At 37.3% G+C, this 18,535-nt stretch overlaps 1 protein-coding gene across 2 annotated transcripts in view; it reads right to left on the bottom strand.

Annotated features, from left to right (window-relative positions):
* The window catches only part of TTC6 (tetratricopeptide repeat domain 6), a 152,556-nt gene that overhangs the window by 71,191 nt on the left and 62,830 nt on the right, over positions 1-18,535 (bottom strand). For both annotated transcript variants that reach the window (XM_058666358.1, XM_058666360.1), the window contains exons 6-9: positions 16,663-16,804; positions 9,226-9,330; positions 5,836-5,925; positions 3,482-3,556 (exon numbers count right to left, since the gene is read on the bottom strand). In XM_058666358.1, the coding sequence (XP_058522341.1) occupies positions 3,482-3,556; positions 5,836-5,925; positions 9,226-9,330; positions 16,663-16,804 (412 nt within the window). The remainder of the gene's footprint in view (positions 1-3,481; positions 3,557-5,835; positions 5,926-9,225; positions 9,331-16,662; positions 16,805-18,535) is intronic.

Below are 18,535 nucleotides of genomic sequence, written 5' to 3'. Positions count from 1 at the left end.
AACACTTGCTGGCAAGGATGTGGGGAAAAGGGAACCCTACTCCACTGCTACTGGGACTGCAGTTTGGTACAGGCCTCTATGGAAATCAGTATAGAGAACACTCAAACAACTGAAAATCTGTATACCATATGATCCAGCAATAGCATTTCTAGGAAAATATCCAAAACACCTGTTACACGAGAAGCCAACATGCACCCCTATGTTCATAGCAGCACAATCAATAATTGCAAAAACTCGGAAGCAACCAAAATGCCAATCAACAGAAGACTGGATAAGAAAGCTATGAGTCATATATCCTATGGAATACTACTCAGCTATTAAAAAAAAATGAAATGCAGTTCTTTGTGGTCAAATGGGCCCAACTGGAAACCATTATGCTAAGGAAAATGAGCCAATCCCCAAAGGCTAGATAATACATGTTTGCCTTAATTTAAGATGAAATGATGTCAATCCAAAAAATAGTACCTGTAAATTGTAATATTATTTCAAACTCAAATAGCCTGTACCACATGCAATAAGATACTGTGATGTAACCAATGAACCAACAATCAATGTGAATCAGACTGCTTATGATCTATATCAAAGAATTGTAAAATCTAATATACTTTTTAAAATTTATTTATTATTTTTAATTCATTAATTACATTGTATTATGTGACACAGTTTCATAGGTACTTGGATTCTACCCCCCTCCCCAAACCCTCCCACCATGGTGGATTCCTCCACCTTGTTGCATAACCACAGTTCAAGTTCAGTTGAGATTCCCCCATTGCAAGCATATACCAAACATAGAGTCCAGCATCTTATTGTCCAGTCAAGTTCAACGACTTCTTAGGTATACCCTCTCTGGTCTGAAGACAGAGCCAGCAGAGTATCATCCCGATCAATTAAAAGCTCCAACATACCATCAGCAAAAATTTACATCATTATGGAATTAATTGACATAGTAATGAGTAACCAACATGGTAAAAGTAATACCCTATGTTATTCCATAATGGGGCAGGAGAGCAGAGAAATCTTCCACCTTCTTAGAATATGTGTGAGGAAGATGTTAAGTATAACCTATCAAGATTAAAACAGGTAACTTATAAACAACAGACTCGAATCAGCATTAGACATTAGCAAAACTATAAAGACATACAGGGGGAATCAAGAGCGATCCTGACAACCTCTTAACAGGTGGTCATATGCACAGAGCAGGGGGGACCCCAGAGTGGAGCAAGAGGACAGGAGCAAGCTTGTATTCTCACCTCAGAGACTCCCGGTACCTCACCAAGGACCATCAGTATGGGTGCCAAGGACTATATCCCAACTGCCAAGGAGATCACAGGGAATTGGACTGCCTTCATAAGACAGGAACTCTGAGGTCATCCACTCCATTTCGAATCTCCCACATGGGATGGAAGATGCCCAGATCCTTCCTCACAGGATCTAATATCGCCAGAACAATAGCCAGGAGCCCTGAACAGTCCTCAGAAACAGAGCAGTAAACTTCCTTCGGGACTTGGGAGCGGAGCTTTATCTGGTCCTTACTTAGTTCCAACTTTGATCCCCACCCTCTCTAGCAATGACCATCAGGGTCGCTCCGGAGGACCCCCCCCCCAAAAAAAAGTTAAAATTAGATTAGATAGACAGAGACCAATAAGGAAAGCTTAGAAACAGACAGGAAACGGTCAGCTTGGACTCAAATACACCATACTAGGTAGGACACAAAGATTAGTTACTCTTCACTAAGGTAGTGAAGATTTCTCTACACACCCCTCCTAGAACTGCTCTGCATCTCAATTGTTAACATATGCCTTGTTAGAGTTATAAGCTGGTTTGGACTATCCTAAAATTCACCAAGTTCAGTAAAAATTATGCTTCAATAACTACTAACTGCTAAATATAAAAATGAAAATATACACAAGACAGCTAAATAGTACCCCATAAGCATTTTAAGGTGCATAGCAGCCGGTTGTATATAAACCAAAATTGAAATGTCCATCATAGTCACAGGATGTGGATAACAACTTGCATTTTCTAACATAATGGTCACTCAATACCATGTAAATTAACTCCATAATGTTGTAAATTGTTGTTGAGGTTATGTTGTGGCTTTTCATTGGAGAGGATGATATTCTGCCAGCTCTACTTTCAGACCAGTGATAGTCTCCCAAGGAAACGGTTGAAATTATTTGAACAATGAGAGGCTGGACTCTATTCTTGGTATATGCTCCCAATGAAGGACTCATGACTAGATATGAAATGTATTACTACAACAATGTGTAGGAATCCAACATGGGGGGAGGGGTTGGGGGAATCCCAGAGCCTATGAAACTGTGTCATAAAATGAAATTAAAAAAAAAATTTACAGAAACTACAAAAAAAAAGAGAGAATGCACTCTACATATTCAAATAAAAAAGATGTTCTATTTTTACTTTTAGCACAAAAAATTGGTAAAATGAGTAAAAATTATTAAAAAGCTTTATCAACTTACAAGTCTATTTTCAACATTGAATTCTCATACAATAATGTTCATATAGTCTATGAAATAAATTTCCAATCCAATATCTATGATTAAATAACCAAATTTTAGTCTGTTATTTCATCTAGTCATTACAGAATCAATTTAACTTTTTATTTTTACTTTTTAAAAATTATTTATTATTCTTATTGGAAAGGCAGATATACAGAGAAGGAATCAATTTTAATTTTAACAAATATTATAATGCTAATAGTATATGACAATTATACCTAATTATTAAAACTCTATTATATTCATTACTAATGGTAATTTCCACTCCTGTGCTAAATATTTCCTGTCTATGAGGCAATAATTTTGCTTTGTTTTGTTTTGGTAAAAAATTAATTTCCTTTTTTTGCTAATATTAATTTGCTACAGAAATATTTTCCTTGGAACTGGTGCAGAGGCATAGCCAGCCAATTCCCTGCCTGCAGTGCTGGCATCTCATATAGGAGCTTGCTCATTTCCTAGATGCCCTATTTTCAATCCAGCTCTCTGCTTATCACCAGGGAAAGCTACAGATGGCCTAGAGACTTGGGCCCCTGCGCGTATGTGGGAGATTCGGAAGAAGCTCCTGGCTTCAGGTTGGTTCAGTTCTGGCCATAATGACCATTTGAAGAGTAAACTAGCAGATTAAAATCCTCTCTCTACATATATAAACTCTGCCTTTCAAAGAAAATAAATTTTTAATAAAAAAGAAATATTTTCCCCAGCAAAGTTTAGACCCCAATTCAAAACAAGGCAGTTTTACAGGAGTTAACAATATCCTTTAAAATGTACTTAAGTAAAATAGAGGCACTGACTCACCATGATTTACTATGCTTTCCTCACCTCAAGAAGCTATATATAATTCAACATATAATCGACTGAAAACGGGATCTAAAATACACGAACATGCCTTTGGAAAAAAAAAATATTACTCCCCAAAATGCAAACCTATTTCTTGGATAGTAAAAACTGATCAATTTTAATACCTTTAATTGTACAGATTCTTCCCTCAATGACGTTGGAATACCTCCAAATGAGGCAGATTTTCTTAGTGTCAAAAACTGTGAAATAATCAAATGAGAAATATAATTAACTGTCAATATTATTTAGTAATCTAAACTATTATATGAGTAAAGTAATGAAACAGAGAAATACTAGTAAAAATACAATTTATATTGTTTCTGAAGCCATTGATTTCATAGAGATGAGAAGAATTTAACCATCAATTAACTTGTTTGTATATTAATCTATATAATAAAAACCAACTTATTTTTTAAATTATGGCTTGATATAGTGAGCAGTAAGTGCTTGCTATGTGCAACGTATCACAGCACAAAGGTGCCCAGCTGGCCAAAGTGCCACAGATGTGTGTGAACATGCCCCCAACACGCTTAGCCCGCTCAATGCTCTCAACCTTGCGGCTGCACCAGTGGGGCCTGCAACAGCCACCGACCCTTGAAAAGTCATCTCTGATCATGAACAACTTCAACCTTTTCCTTTAATAGACTATACAAACATTACCACACACTGTAATGGTTGACAAACATGGTGCTTTTATATTAAACGAGCTGGAAAGAATCTGTATATTGTAAGTAGAAAGTACAAAGAAAATGTGTTCCAAGCCCTCTGATAGCATCATGGTACAAACACCAATAAATAAATACCTGCAATCCACAGCACAACTGTAGCAATGACTGTAAAAATGGCCAAACTGTGCTGTGAGAGGGAAGGCACCCAGACCAAGAGGAAGAGGGAGCATGAGAGTTGCTGTATCAAAGGTAGCAGAAGTTCTCTAGTCTGAGAAAGGGCTGAGCAGCCCAGGTCATGGGAACAGCCTCAAGAACTGCAGAGAAGTCAGAGCACCAGCATTTTAGCCCACGAGGATCCAGTGTAGAGCGCATCATCCATGCGGCTAACATGGAAGCAGAAGTGTAATAGGAGCTAACAGAACATGTAGTTAAAGCCAGGTTATGAGGCAGAATTAGATACTGACTTCATTTGGCAGGTGGAGTGAATAAGGTTATCAAGACATAAATGACAGCATCACAGCTGTGTTTTAAGAAAGTAACACAGTAGATTGGAAGAAGCAGCCACTAAAAATGGGAATAGCTGACATACCGGTGCAGGCAGCACTACCGCATTAGTCTGGAAAACGTAACTGGAATTCCAAACTAGGAAAGTATCATTTGTTGCTGACATACAATATTTTTTAAGCAACAGTCACTACTCTAGGTGCTTTGGAGAAAATCACATAAATATAAATGGTATGACACCAAGCTGGTTACAAACAAAAAGATCAGAGTCTTTCTATAAGTACAAAAGTACTATAAAGTACTTTTTTCTACAACGTACTATAAAGAAAGAATTAAATGAAACTCCCAATGAAACTGTTCAATATACAATGGCAATTGCTGGACTCTCTGTCATGGTCCACACCTACGATGATGATTGTTTATGAAGAACTATACTAGCATAAAAATATAGAGGAAATCAGTGGGCTGGGGCAGGGATTTAAGGAGGAAGCAAAGGAACTACCAGAGCCTATGGAACTAAATCATATAATAATAATCATAATAAAATGAAAGAAAAATTAAACTTAAGAAAAAGCAAGCATTAAAGTTGATTTGTATCAAAAACATGACCACAGTGCCCTCCACCCCCACAAATCAAAGCATCCCTTTCCCATGTGGGTAAAAAGGGAGGAACATAGGGACATATGATATCACGTGATTTGTCTTGGAACACTATGAATTTCTATTACACAGCACCCGGAGATAGTAACAAGTAGGAGAGGTCTGAAGTCACCAATGACAAGAAAAAACAACTTCTAAACTGCCACAAATTTCAGAGTATTATTAAACCAGGTGTGCGATTTTTAACCTCTCTCCTTTTCTCAAGCACAATTTCTTCTCTCTCCAGTTGCTTTCTAGTTGCTAAGCGTACTTGGATATTCTGTGGTGATGCTGAGGTCATATGTATGCGCCTAATCACTATGTAGATGATCAGTTTTACCTGGCTTCATGCCCACCAGCAGATACTTCCTCTGGCTCAAAAACTTGTCCCTTCAATCATTTGAGACCTAAGCAAGAATGAGTAGAAACAGCGGAAAACTCGTGGCAAATATCCTGCCACTGATCGGTGAACAGCATCTTCTAAGTATCATAAGCACTGCATATTTGAGAAGCAAAATGTATCCATTGCAAAAAACACCTTTGAATGATCTCGGCCATTTCGCAAAAGCAGGAAACACCAAGCACTGATTTCTGGAGTTACTAGACATAATTTCAAAACTGAAGACACATACAGTAATCCACAGTTTAAAACGAAAAATCATACCTACCCTACAAATGCTTTTGCTACGCTCTATAATAATATTTTCTTCATTTTCCCATGAAAATCTCTCAGATAAAATAAGACTTGTTTGAACACTCTGTGATAAAAAGATAGACGTTTTAAATTATATTGTGGAATACTTTAAAATGGCTATAATCACTGTTATAATACAACATTATTACCCAAAGAAAAGCATGTGGCTGAGGGAAAATTCTTGAAAAACACTCACAAGAGATGAATCAAAATCCAGCTATAGTCTGAATACTTGACCCAAACCCACAATTTGGCTTTCATATTGGCCTTTACCCAAATGGATGCTGCCACATTATTTCTGATCTCCTTAATGTTAGGAGTGATCGACAATCCTACAATCTCATAGGTGAGTGCTGAATTTAGAAGCCTGTCTACACCAAGCTTATGAACAAGATACATTACTAGGATTTACTGACAATGTGTGAATATTCACTTTCAAACATCAGCAAGCACGTTAAGTGCACAGTAGAATGAACACTCAATCAATTTGTACCTTTGAATTTTAACATTAAGTTACAGTGTATAATTGTCTACTGCTATGTGAGTGAGCTGTGTAATAATTATAATTAAGTGTGCTGCTTATCAATCTTGTGATCAGTAATTTGAATATGCAGTAACGACTAGAAGACTGGAATTGGACAGCCTTATGGTAACTTACGTCATAAAGGGGCTTTGTTTACTGGAGGTCTAAGGTCTAAGGTTTCAAACACTGCACATTCAAATTGAAAAGGTGCTTATTGAATAAAAATGAGCTTTAACAATATTGTGCAATAATTACTAACAGGGGAGAGTACCAGCAGTGTTTTGTGAGTTTTTGCTCACCTTTGTTGTATTCTTATAGCACAATGTAAGGTAAGCTAATTAGTAGGCATGGGCACTTTCATCACACTTTTCCAAGGACACATTACATGATATACAAAAGATTTCAAACTGTTTTTTTTTTTAGGATTTTAAAAGATAATTAAATATGATGAAATAGTTATTGCATATTTTAAAGTATGTTTTCAACAACACAAGAATCAAAAGAATATGGCTTATAAGTCAGAATCCTGCAACATGAGAGAACGCTGCTCAATCTACTGGTCTTTAATTGGGCAATCAATTACAGTCCTGCTTATATAATTCCTGACAGAATATTCTTCTACTCTAGGGATATTTCTGAAGTTAATATGCAGATGGGACAAAGCTTGTGACTTTAAAAGTCAATAACAATTGAATAGGTATATAGAATTACCACATTAAATCCCATTCAATATGTGTTAAGCAAAATGGTAAAACACAAAAACCCACTCAGACAAAAAAAAGTTAAACAACAGAAATCAGTTATCACCTCTGCTTCTGTTTATGAAATAGTGGGTAATAATTCTGCTGAAAGCAATATAATATGAACAACATCATCTTCAAAACATCTAAGAGTTACCAAAACAACGAAGACACCATAAACAAACCTAAGAACACATAAGACCCAGAAAGGGAAGCCCCATCTTCAAGAACACTTTCCACCTCAGAATGTTTGCCAAAACAGTGGCAGATTTAAGCTGCAGAGTTGGTTATATCTTTGGACAAGAGTAACAGAAATAATAAATATAAAGAACCCTAGAATTAACAAAAAAAACATCTAAGTACCAATCACCTTCCTAAATGATGCAAAGAAGTCCAAGCAGTGAATTCTTCCAAATTTTCAAGATTATTTCCAAGCCATATTAATTATGGAATATTTTAAGATATGGAGTGTTATCCAATTAACTTGCTGAAACAAGAATAACTCTGATAACAAGAGTTCAAAAAAAGAACATATACACTGCCTACATGTTTTTAATTCGAGTACTTATTTAAAAATACTACTCTTTTATCTCTGGCTTTGTTATGCCACTAACATTCTCACGCTTTCACGAACTTTCCTATTCTATTTCTTTACGATACATGTGTTGTACTAAACTGTTTTACAAATAAAATAACCCTAAACATCACCTAAATTTATGGACACTGGAACAGGCACTTGGCATGGTAGTGATAATGCTGCTTGAGAAGCCGACATCCCACATGGTAGTTCCTGGATTACAGTCCGCATTCTAGCTCCCTTCATATGTGCACCATGGGAGGCAGCAAGTCATGCTTACATTACATGGGTCTCCAGTGCCTGTGGACCTAAACTGAGTTCTGGACTCCTGGTTTCAGCTTGACCCAGCCAGGCTGCTGCAGGCAAGTGGAAGTGAGGCAACTAATGGACAATCTCTCTATATATGTCTCTTGTCTGTCTTTCTCTGCGTGTATGTCTCTGCTTCACAAGTGAAATGAAGACAAATATTTAAAAAACATACACAGTGACATTCATCATTTTAAGAGGGAAAATAAGAAGAAAAAAGGAGAAAGGGGAAGAATTTTTTTAAAATATTGGGAACCCGACGCGATAGCATATTCATTAAAGTCCTCGACCTGCATGCCCGGGATCCCATATGGGCACTGGATCTAATCCCAGCTGCCCTGCTTCTCACCCAGCTCCCCGCTTGTGGCCTGGGAAAGCAGTTGAGGATGGCCCAAAGCATTGGGACCCTGCACCCATGTGGGAGATCTGGAAGAGCTCCTGGCTCCTGGCTTCAGAATGGTGCAGCACCAGCCATTGCGGTCACACGGGGAGTGAATCATCGGACGGAAGATCTTCCTGTCTCTCCTCCTCTCTGTATATCTGACTTTGTAATAAAAATAAATAAATCTTTAAAAAAATAGGAATTAGGCAGTAATTATCTGAGGGAAAAAATAAGAGATGATTTTATTTTTCTTCTTTTGATTTTTTTCATCTTAAGAATAAATAACAAAATGGGAGTAAACCAACATTCTTTAAAGGGAGAAAAAAACAGATTAACAATTGTATTTCTGTAGTATGGAACTTACTTCAATCAATTTAAAATGCACCTTAACAGTGAATGACAATACAATAAAAATTCTCTAAATAACTCAAGAGCCTTCATATATCCTCAGTCAAGTAAGCCAATCCTTCAAAAAACAAAGAAGTAGAACAATATTCTTGACTTGCAAAATAGCATGGAAAATCAAAACATTTCAAGAAATATACATAAAATAAGAAATTACAGTGATATATGAATATAGAAAATGCATAATTTGAGTTGAGTAATAAACATACTTGTAACTACACATTTATGTGCTTATGTAATAATAAATATCCGCGATCATTTAAGCATATATGATTAAAATAATCTCATCAAGGCTATCCAGTTGATCCTGATTACAGCAATAGTTGTCTGACAATTTACAGCCCAATAAAAACTAATCCCATGACCAATTATACAACTTAATTATTACATCATAACAGCAATAACAGTAGTGAAACTCATTCAGCAGTTACCTCATATTTTGGATATAGGGTTTTCTTCATGACAGATTCTGGAACAGAAAATTTAGGTGCAGCTGGACTCCACAACAACTTGGAAAGTCCTGGGTAAGCCGGCATCTTTGAAAACAACAGAAAAGGTTATAGAAATGGCAAACAAATTACCCCCCAAGGTAAAAATCTAAGCTGCTGTTGAATTTGTCTCTAGATGCTGAGAAAGTGACTTGAAGATTCCACAACCTCTAAAAGTTTAGAAAAGACAACCTTTCAACCTCTTGGAATAGCAAAAACTAGCATCAGCAATTCTGGAGATACATGGGTCATTTCTAGTAAAATATAAAATATTTCTAGTAAAATATAATATATGTACACACACCACGTATTCCAGAAATTTCACTTTCTACTGCATATTCTAGAGAAATCCCTACACACGTATGTACATATATATGCAGGATATTTACAGAAAACTTGAAACAACAAAATCAAAGATTCGTGTACAACATCATGTCATCTGCAAACATGGATATTTTGACTTGATGCCCTTTACCTTCTATTTCTCCTCTCTAATTACTTCTGCCATTATTTCCAGCCCTATACTGAAAAAAAAACAAACAACGCTGTGGAAATGGCCATACTCATCTGATTCCAGAGCTGCGGGAGAAGCTGAAAGCATTCAGTATGGTGTGGATTTCTTATACACTGTCTGTATAACTGTCAACCATGTTCCTTCAACACATAATTTGTAGAGGGTTTTTGTTGTGAAGGAAAGTTGAACCTTCTCAAACGCTTTCTCTTTCATCTATTGAGATGACCAAGGGATTTTTGTTCCTCATCCTGTTGATGCTATTTATGATATTTATTGATTTGTAAAACTTGAACTGCCCTTGCCCCCTCTGGGATAAATTCCACTGGATCGTGGTGTATGAACTTTTTGATGAGATTTTAGATTCGGTTGGCAAACATTCTGCAGAGAATTTTTGCACATATGTTCATCAAGGATAAAGACCAGTGGTCGTCTTTTAGTGTGATGTCTGCTTGGTTTTTGTATAAAAGTGATGCTTGTCTTGTGAAAAGGACTCGGCAGAGTCTCACATCATTCAATATTTTGGAACAACTGGAAAAGCATTTAAGTTAGTGACTCTTCAAATGTTCTGTGAAATTCAGTAGTAAGACACAAAATCCTGGTTCCCTGATGAAAGATTTTAAAATACTATCTCAATTTCACCTCTTTATTTTTAATCCAGAAATTTATACATTGTTTTGTGGTTTTTCGATTTTTCCCAATGATAATTGTTTAAATTTTGTTAATATAGAGAGAACAGATTTCACGTACTTCATGTATGCAATTCTAAAATAACCGTACTCTTCTCTCTCATCCCTCAAGCTCCCTTCCTTCCCTTTTAACTTTTATAATAACATAATTTAAATTTAAAATCACAGACTTACTGCACCACTAATCATAATGTTCAACAAGTGAAAAACAGAAAGACCACTGTTCCACAGGAGTATAGACAAAAGCTAAAAAAAGACATCATAACTGATAAGACAAGTCAACAAAAGTTTTGCAGTTTACAAAACAAAGTTACAAAAAAGTGCCTTTTTGGATTATTTTACTACAAAAGAAACTCCACTTACAATAGCCACAAAAAAATCAAATATTTGAGAATAAATTGAATTGAAAGAATGACAGAAATCCACCAAAGTCAAATATTTAGGAACAGATAACCAAAAAAAACCTGAAAGATTTGATTAATGAGGATATACCTGTTATATCAAAAAGAAAACTGTACCACTGTTACAGAAGCACTGTTTACAACAGCCAAAATATGGACTCAGCCAAGGTGTGCACCTCAGATCAATGACACACACACACAAATATAATAAATCCACACAATGCAATATTATTCAGCTTTAAAAATGAAATTCTTCCATTGCATCAGAATGGATGCTCTTTTGTGTAGATCACTATGTTGAGTGAAATACAGAAAGACAAATACCACACATTCTCCCTTATATACAAGTTACATTTGAAAAAGAAAAAAATCTAAAACAAGAAATATCTGTGTGTATCAGTATTATCAAAAATAATTTTTTTGTCAAACTTTGCTTTATAGTTTTGTCAAACCAGGGGTTAAGTATGTTATCCTGGGGCCAGCATTTTGGTATGTGATCTAAAGCTGTGGCTTGCAACAGACATCCCATGTGGTTCTAGTACTGGCTGCTCCATTTCTGTTCCAGCTCTCTGCTAACGTGCCTGACAAAGCAGAAGACTAACCTATTGCTGAGGACCCTGAATTCCTCATGGCAGATCCAAAGGAAGCTCCTTGTTCCTTGCTTTGCTGTAGTCCAAAAGTGGCCACTGCAGCCAACTGAGGAGTGAATCAGCAAATGGAAGATTTATTTCTCTGTCTCTCCCTGTATCTCTGTAATTTTGCTTTTCAAACAAATAAAACTTTTTTTAAATCACAATACTATAGTTTAATGCTCTGTAACTATTTTTAAATTTGCTGTGTATGACAGAAATAGCCATCCTTCCATATTATTATTGTTTATAACCTTGGTGTGTATTATTGCTGAACTAGTGTCTTTTTTTTAATAATGTACAATTATTTCCTAATACCTACCAACTTTAAGATTCATTTATTTTTATTGGAAATTCAGACATACAGAGAGCAGGAGAGAGACAGAGAAAAGATCTTGCATCCATTGTTTCACTCCCCAAAGCTGAGCCAATCTGAAGCCAGGAGCCAGGAACTTCTTCTGAGTACCCCATGCCAGCGCAGGGTCCCAAGGCTTTGGGTCATCCTCGACTGCTTCCCCAGGCCACAAGCAGGGAGCTGGGTGGGAAGTGTGGCTGCCAAGACATGAACCGGCATCCATATTGTATCCTGGCGTGTGCAACGTAAGGACTTAGATCACTAGGCTACTGTGTAGGGCCCTGAACTAGTGTCTTTGTCTTTTACTTGTTGATACCTTTTTTAGTGGAGCATTAAGCCTCTGACTGTAACGTTAATTTAAAATGCGTTATCTGAAAAATTTCAAAAGGAAGAAGGAAAGGAGGGAGGGAAGGAAGGAAAAAAGGAAGGAAGGAAGAAGGAAAACAGGCAAGCAGGCAAGAAGGAAGGAAGGGAATGAGGGAGGGAGAAAGAAGGAAAGGAAAGGAGGAGACGGAAGGAGAAAAAAGAGGAAGGGTGGAAAAGGTAGAAGGAAGGAAATATTATATTCTTAGAACTGTACCTATGAGCTACACTTTGCATTAACGTTATACTAAAATGAAAAACAAAGCATTAGTTTAAAATGATTTTTAAAATAACTGAAGCATCCCTACAAAGAAATGTTTAAAACATTTATGAAATAAATTATCATGGACATGAAAAATGGAAAGCAATTTTTTGTTCATGGGTTGGAAGAATTAATATTAAAATGTCTACAGTACCTAAAAATTGTATTATTTGTTAGAGTCACAACGACAGCTAGTAAAGTCATGGACTGGAAAGATTATTAATAAGAATTGTTAACAATAATTTTTCTTAGATGTAGAGGAAGAGAAATGGAACTAGGAAAAAGTATAAAAGAACCCACTACAATGATTTTTTTATTCATTCTTTAAAAAATGGAATATCCATGACAAAATGTGAATAACTATGAATTCTTGATAACATGTTCACAGATGTTTGTTAGCATGGCTTCTCTACTCCTTTGTATCTTTAAAAGCTTTCCAAATAAATATTAATCATTTCTAGGGGACTTTTTAGATAAGTGAACTATGCTATATGTTACTGAAATTGCAGCTAAGTAATATGATGCATTTGTCAAAGCCCGCTGAACCTTACAGCACAAAGAGTGAATTTCAATGTAATGCAAATTTTTTAAAAAATCATTGAGGAGGTCATGAGAAATTCTAGGATAGAATGAAGAATATAACAAATAAACAGATTACCAATGTATTAAACAACCTCACCAAAGGGGGAAAGGGAGAGGTTAACAAAACACTAACCATGATACATTGATGATTTAGGCAGCCATGGTGAGACCATCGTAAGAACAGCAGTCAGCAAATGATTAGAAATAGCAAGATTAGTGGGTTCTAGAACCTGACAGTTGAGTACAGACTGTCTGCCAAGCCAAACCACTAACTAGGAAGCATGGGGGATTAACTCAGTGTTTAACAACTCCTGAACAGCCCCTAAGATTACAACGTGTGTTACAACGAGTTTATTAACTTAACGTTCACACCAATAGTCACGAGTTAGAGTTCTGTTCAACCAGGGAAGGAGACACCCAAATTAGCTTCTGGGCTAAAACTTCAGTAAAAGAAACAGGGCAGAACACCAGAGTTTAAAATATAGTGTGAGACCCTTGAGAATGCTATCTGCCTTTTTCAATGTTTTGGCATTTTTACAGATGGTGAAAGTGACTTTATATAAGCAGATGCATGTAAACTGACAGTGCTTTAGCACAATTCAAGGTGGTAGCACATTAAGAATGCACTTTAAAAGCAAGAAAGACATTAACTTTAGAAAATGTAGGCTACTAAATGAACTGAAATAGCCAACTTTTAATTTCACAGGTGAAATATCAAATTATGCTTATTGAGGTTTGGCAATAGTTATCTTGAAAAAACAATAAAACAAACCAATAACTTCAAATATAACACTTAAGGGTATCTGTCAAAAAAAAAGTTCTGTCAATAAAAATTTGAGCTTTTGAATAAAAATTATAAACTTTTGAAACTCCATGCACATGATATCAAAAAGGCTATTTTGACACTATACATATTGTGCAATATATTGACTGTTAAAGAGCTGCAAAACTCAGTGAAAGGTAGTTTCTAACTGACCACTGCATGACATGAAATCATGCACAGAAGAATGTCACATCAAAGTTTAAATCAGTAGATTTTAAAGTCGTAACATACAACATGGTTCACATTTCAGTTACAATGAACTTGTGTGGGTTCTTCCTTTGTTTTGATTGGTTGTACAAATGACTAATAATTTTTATTTCGATTAGGTCTCTTCCACTTCTCGATAAAGACCCAGTAGCCTCAGTTTTTATTAGTTCTTTTATTTTTGGAAAACTTTAGACAAATGGAATTCTCAAAAAGAATCCAAAGATCCCCAGGGTCCGGAATCATGATACAGTTGGTAAAGCTGCTGCCTGTAATGCCAGGATCCCACATGGCCTCTTGTTCAAGTCCTGGCTGCTCAACTTCCTATCCAGCTTCCTGCTGATGAAGGTTGAAGAGTAGTGAAAAATGGTCCAAGCTGGACCCTGAACTCACATATGAGACCCACAGAAAGCTCCTAGATCCTAGTTTTGCTATGATCCAGTCTGACTTCAGTCTGTTAGTAATCTGATCCAGAAAATGGAAGATGTCTTGATGTCTTTCTTTCTCTCTCTGTCTCTCTCCATCTCTCCATGTAGCGCTTTTCAAATAAATAAAATTGTTTTTGAAAAAATAAAAAGATCCCACCTACTCTTTATCCAATCTACCTCAGAGTTAATGTCATGCCAACCTATCACACACTATCATTTTTTAAAATGCTGGCGTTGATGTGGGTCAAAAAGCAAAACATTTCCATCACCTGATCCCTCACACTCATCCCCACCCCTAACTTCTGAAACCTAGTGTTAGGAGCCACAGACTTATGGGCCTTAGACTTGGCCTACCTGACAGCCTGTTGCATTGCAAAAGCCTGCAAGCAGGGCTACAGCAAGCAGGATATTAGGCCAAAACATCCTCTGTAGAGCAAACAGAATAGAACCTCCACCCTTGTTCCGTTCAGATAATTAGTTCCTCCCCTGTTTCAATATAGCTGATTAGTTCCTTCCCTGCTTCAGTGAAGATAATTACTCCCAGGAAACCCCTCCCTTTCTCCCCCTCCCCTAGAGAAGAAGGTATATATATGAGGAGTAAAAATAAAGAGAGAGGCACTCTTTTCCACCAAGTACGAGTGTCTGTGTGTTTCTTGGGCCAGCAGCACGGGGCCAGCAGCCCGGCATTCCCAGTCCACCCTCAGGGTTTGAGCGTCATGTCCTGCAGGTCGGGACAATCTAGAAAACTAATAGTCTGTTCTCTATTTCCATTATTTTGCCATTAGTCGTGATGATATCATCTGTATATACTACTTTAGAACTGATGCCTTCAGCGTATTTCTCTGAAGAGCTATCACTGTTGTTGCATTACCAATAGTTCACTTCTTTCTATGGCTGAGTAGTATTCTATGGGTATGGATTTTCAGTTTGATTAACTCAATAAAGGATATATATATATGTGTGTGTGTGTGTTTCCAGTTTGCCTTCTATGAATAAGATTGCTGCAAACATTTTTACAGGCAATATGCTTGGGCCCCTGCAACCACATGGGAGTCCTGGAAGAAGCTCCTGATTTCCAGCTCTTAACTGGCCATTATGGTTCTTTTGGGAGTGAACCAGCAGATGGGAGGTAGATGTTTGGGGTGTGTAGGTAGGGCTGTGTGTGGGTGTATAGGTAAGGGTTTGTGTGTGTGTGTGTGTGTGTCCTTCTCTATATATAAAACTCTATCTTTCAAGTAAATAAATCCTTTTAAAATAAATCACACCTATACCTCCTCCAACCCCACTCTCGTGAGAAGAGCAAACATTGATAGGGGTGGCAGTAGAATCTCCACAGGCCTCAGCTGGCAGACAGAGGAAGAACTTTACAACCACTCCATCAAGATGCAAGTCCCAACATCAGATTTTGCCTTCCGTGACCCTACCCTAACAGCAGTGCTTCGGTGCCTCCTGACAATCTAGCAGGTAGAGTGGTCCAATCTTCCCTTAGGCTTCAGTTGGTGTGGGCAGACTTCTGCCGGTAGTTGGATCTGGGCACTTTAGCCTGGTGTTTGCTTGGAACAGACCGATTACTAGTTTTTAAAAATTCTGTTTTCTGATCAGTTCTTTTCCTTTGACCAGAGATATCAAGCTTTCTGTTGGAGCTTTTGTTTTCTTGTCTTTACTTGCTGGTGTTTTCTTCAGATTCCCAGCCTTTTTCTGGTTAAATCTAAGCTATGTGGACAACAAAGAAAAACCGGGGAGCTTACCACCACTTCATCTTACTACACAGGTTCTGCAATTACCAGTTACAATGCTTCTTTCTCTTTATCACTGGAATCTTCATACATGTATAATGTCCAGGGCTTTTAGTGATCCATTGTACAAAAATAGGTAAATGTGATTCTGTGCCATCTTTCTCAGAGGTAATTTTGAAATGAAATTCCAAGAAACTATCCCCTTACTAAGTTTGCATGTATTATCAAAAAATAAGTAAAATCTATTAGAAAAGCTACAGAAATGGGAGGGAAATGGGGAGGAAGGGAACATGTCATTATAAGAATTGTACCCATACACTGTGATGAATCTGTTAAAAACTAACCTAATACTTTTAAAAATAAACTCTATTTCAAATAGGAAAAAGAAAATTCTTACTTCTTCTCCCAAGACTTGCATGTAAGGTGTTTCAGCACGCTGTCTATCTGCTTGTGGTGATTCAAACAGTATCCCTGGTGATGACGGAGGGACACTGACATATTCTTGGTTTTCGCTGACCACAGGAATTCCATATAGTATTCTACAGGGTGGTTAAAAAAAAATTCGTTCTTAAGACACTGATAAAGTAGATGTTTGCTTTAATTTCGTATCTCAGCAAACAAACACACTGACATTGGTCATCTGCTTCCGATGTGCTTGCGTTCCACTTTCAGCAGGCCTAAGATCAGCCACCAGGACTGGAAGGTGAGATCACTCCTCCTGACTGGCTCTGTCCTGGGAGCCTGCCAGAATGCCTGGAGAGGAGAGAAGGACCCACGCCTCTCAACTGTGCCTGGCTAGCGCTCGGCACTTCTGTTTGGCGTCGTTCAGAAACTGTGGAAACTGAGGCATTGAGATGTGGGAAAGATCTTTTCCCTACACACCCACCCAGGGATCCCCCAAAGACCCTGCAAATCAATCCAGTTTCTAGAAGTGTCAGCAAATGCTGTAGGAAGAGGGCTTTATGTGTTCTTCCAAAGCTGGCTTATGAACACTGGCCAGCACTGGGAGTGCGGGATTCATGACTGTCACTCACTGCCCTGTAGCTCTAATGTGGAGTTCCCTTCTTAGTTATTCATCTCTGCAAGGGTTTATAGACTCCGAGGAAACCCTCTCCCTGCCCCCAGCCAATCTGGGTGCTCAGTTCCCAGAGGATAATTCTTAGTGAAAACAGCCCAGAGCTCTCTGACCAGTCTTTCTGCCTGCTGTCCACAACCAAAGTGCGTTTATTCAGTTCTTCCCTCAGGCTTAACTGGATTCAGCTCATCCAATCACATCAAGATAATTAGATAAATTTCACTTATAATAATATTTCAGCCATCAGAATAGTACAATAGGAAGCATAATATAATGCAAAAACATCACTATTTGAAACAAGTGTCAGTGGTATTCAGTGTTTCACCTTAAGCAAGTTACATAAACCTCTCTTCGTCTCCTTTCCTGCTTATGTGAAATGCAAACAAAACTTTCCCTGGCAACCTCACAAGGTTGTTGTTGCAAGAGTGGATAATAAATATGGAAGAAAATGTAAGTGAAATGCTTTGAGCAACTAGGAAGCATACACAATGTAAGATAATAATGTTACCCGGTCATGAACAAATATAGATATATCTACATGTGTTTTATATGGCTTAAGACCAAGCAAAACTGTTACTGTAGCAAAACTGTTACTGTAGTAAAACTAGTTTCATGAATCAGTAATATGTTCAAATTCCTCTTATAATCATTAATCCAATAACATTTTCTCTCAATTTTAAGTAATATAAAATACTCACTGATTTTAGGCCAACCACAAATGTATAAAGAAATAAACAGCAAAACTCACTGTGATGTCTTTAAAAGTTCTTGCAAAAATAACAAGTGCAATAAAGCGATGATTTTAAATGGGAAAAATACATTGATTTTTATATTATAGCACTTACTGGGGAAGGAGAAAAGGAAGGGAGTGAGGAGAGGCGAGGAGAAAGGATGGAAGCGGAGGGAAGGGACACGATGGAAAGGGAAGGCCCAGGGACCAAGAGAAAGAGCCAAGACCAAAAAATATATATATTTTTAAGATTAGCTTAGGCAGCATAGTGAGGTAGCTCACAAGAAAGAGATAAACTAAAAACTTAGCTTGAGGCACTACCATAGTGTTCACTAGTCCTGGGCCAAAATAGGGTAGTCAAGTTCCAGACATCTTATTGTCATTTGCCCTTCCACTTTCCAAACAGATGTTATTGCTCTGTCAGAAGGAAGAGGGTGGAAGTGTTTTACACAGCGGTTAAGGCCA

Source organism: Ochotona princeps, chromosome 6 (genome assembly GCF_030435755.1).
Source record: "Ochotona princeps isolate mOchPri1 chromosome 6, mOchPri1.hap1, whole genome shotgun sequence".
Lineage (NCBI taxonomy): Eukaryota > Metazoa > Chordata > Mammalia > Lagomorpha > Ochotonidae > Ochotona > Ochotona princeps.
The sequence above is the reverse complement of the archived record's forward strand: the minus strand, read 5'-3'. Positions and strand labels throughout refer to the sequence as shown.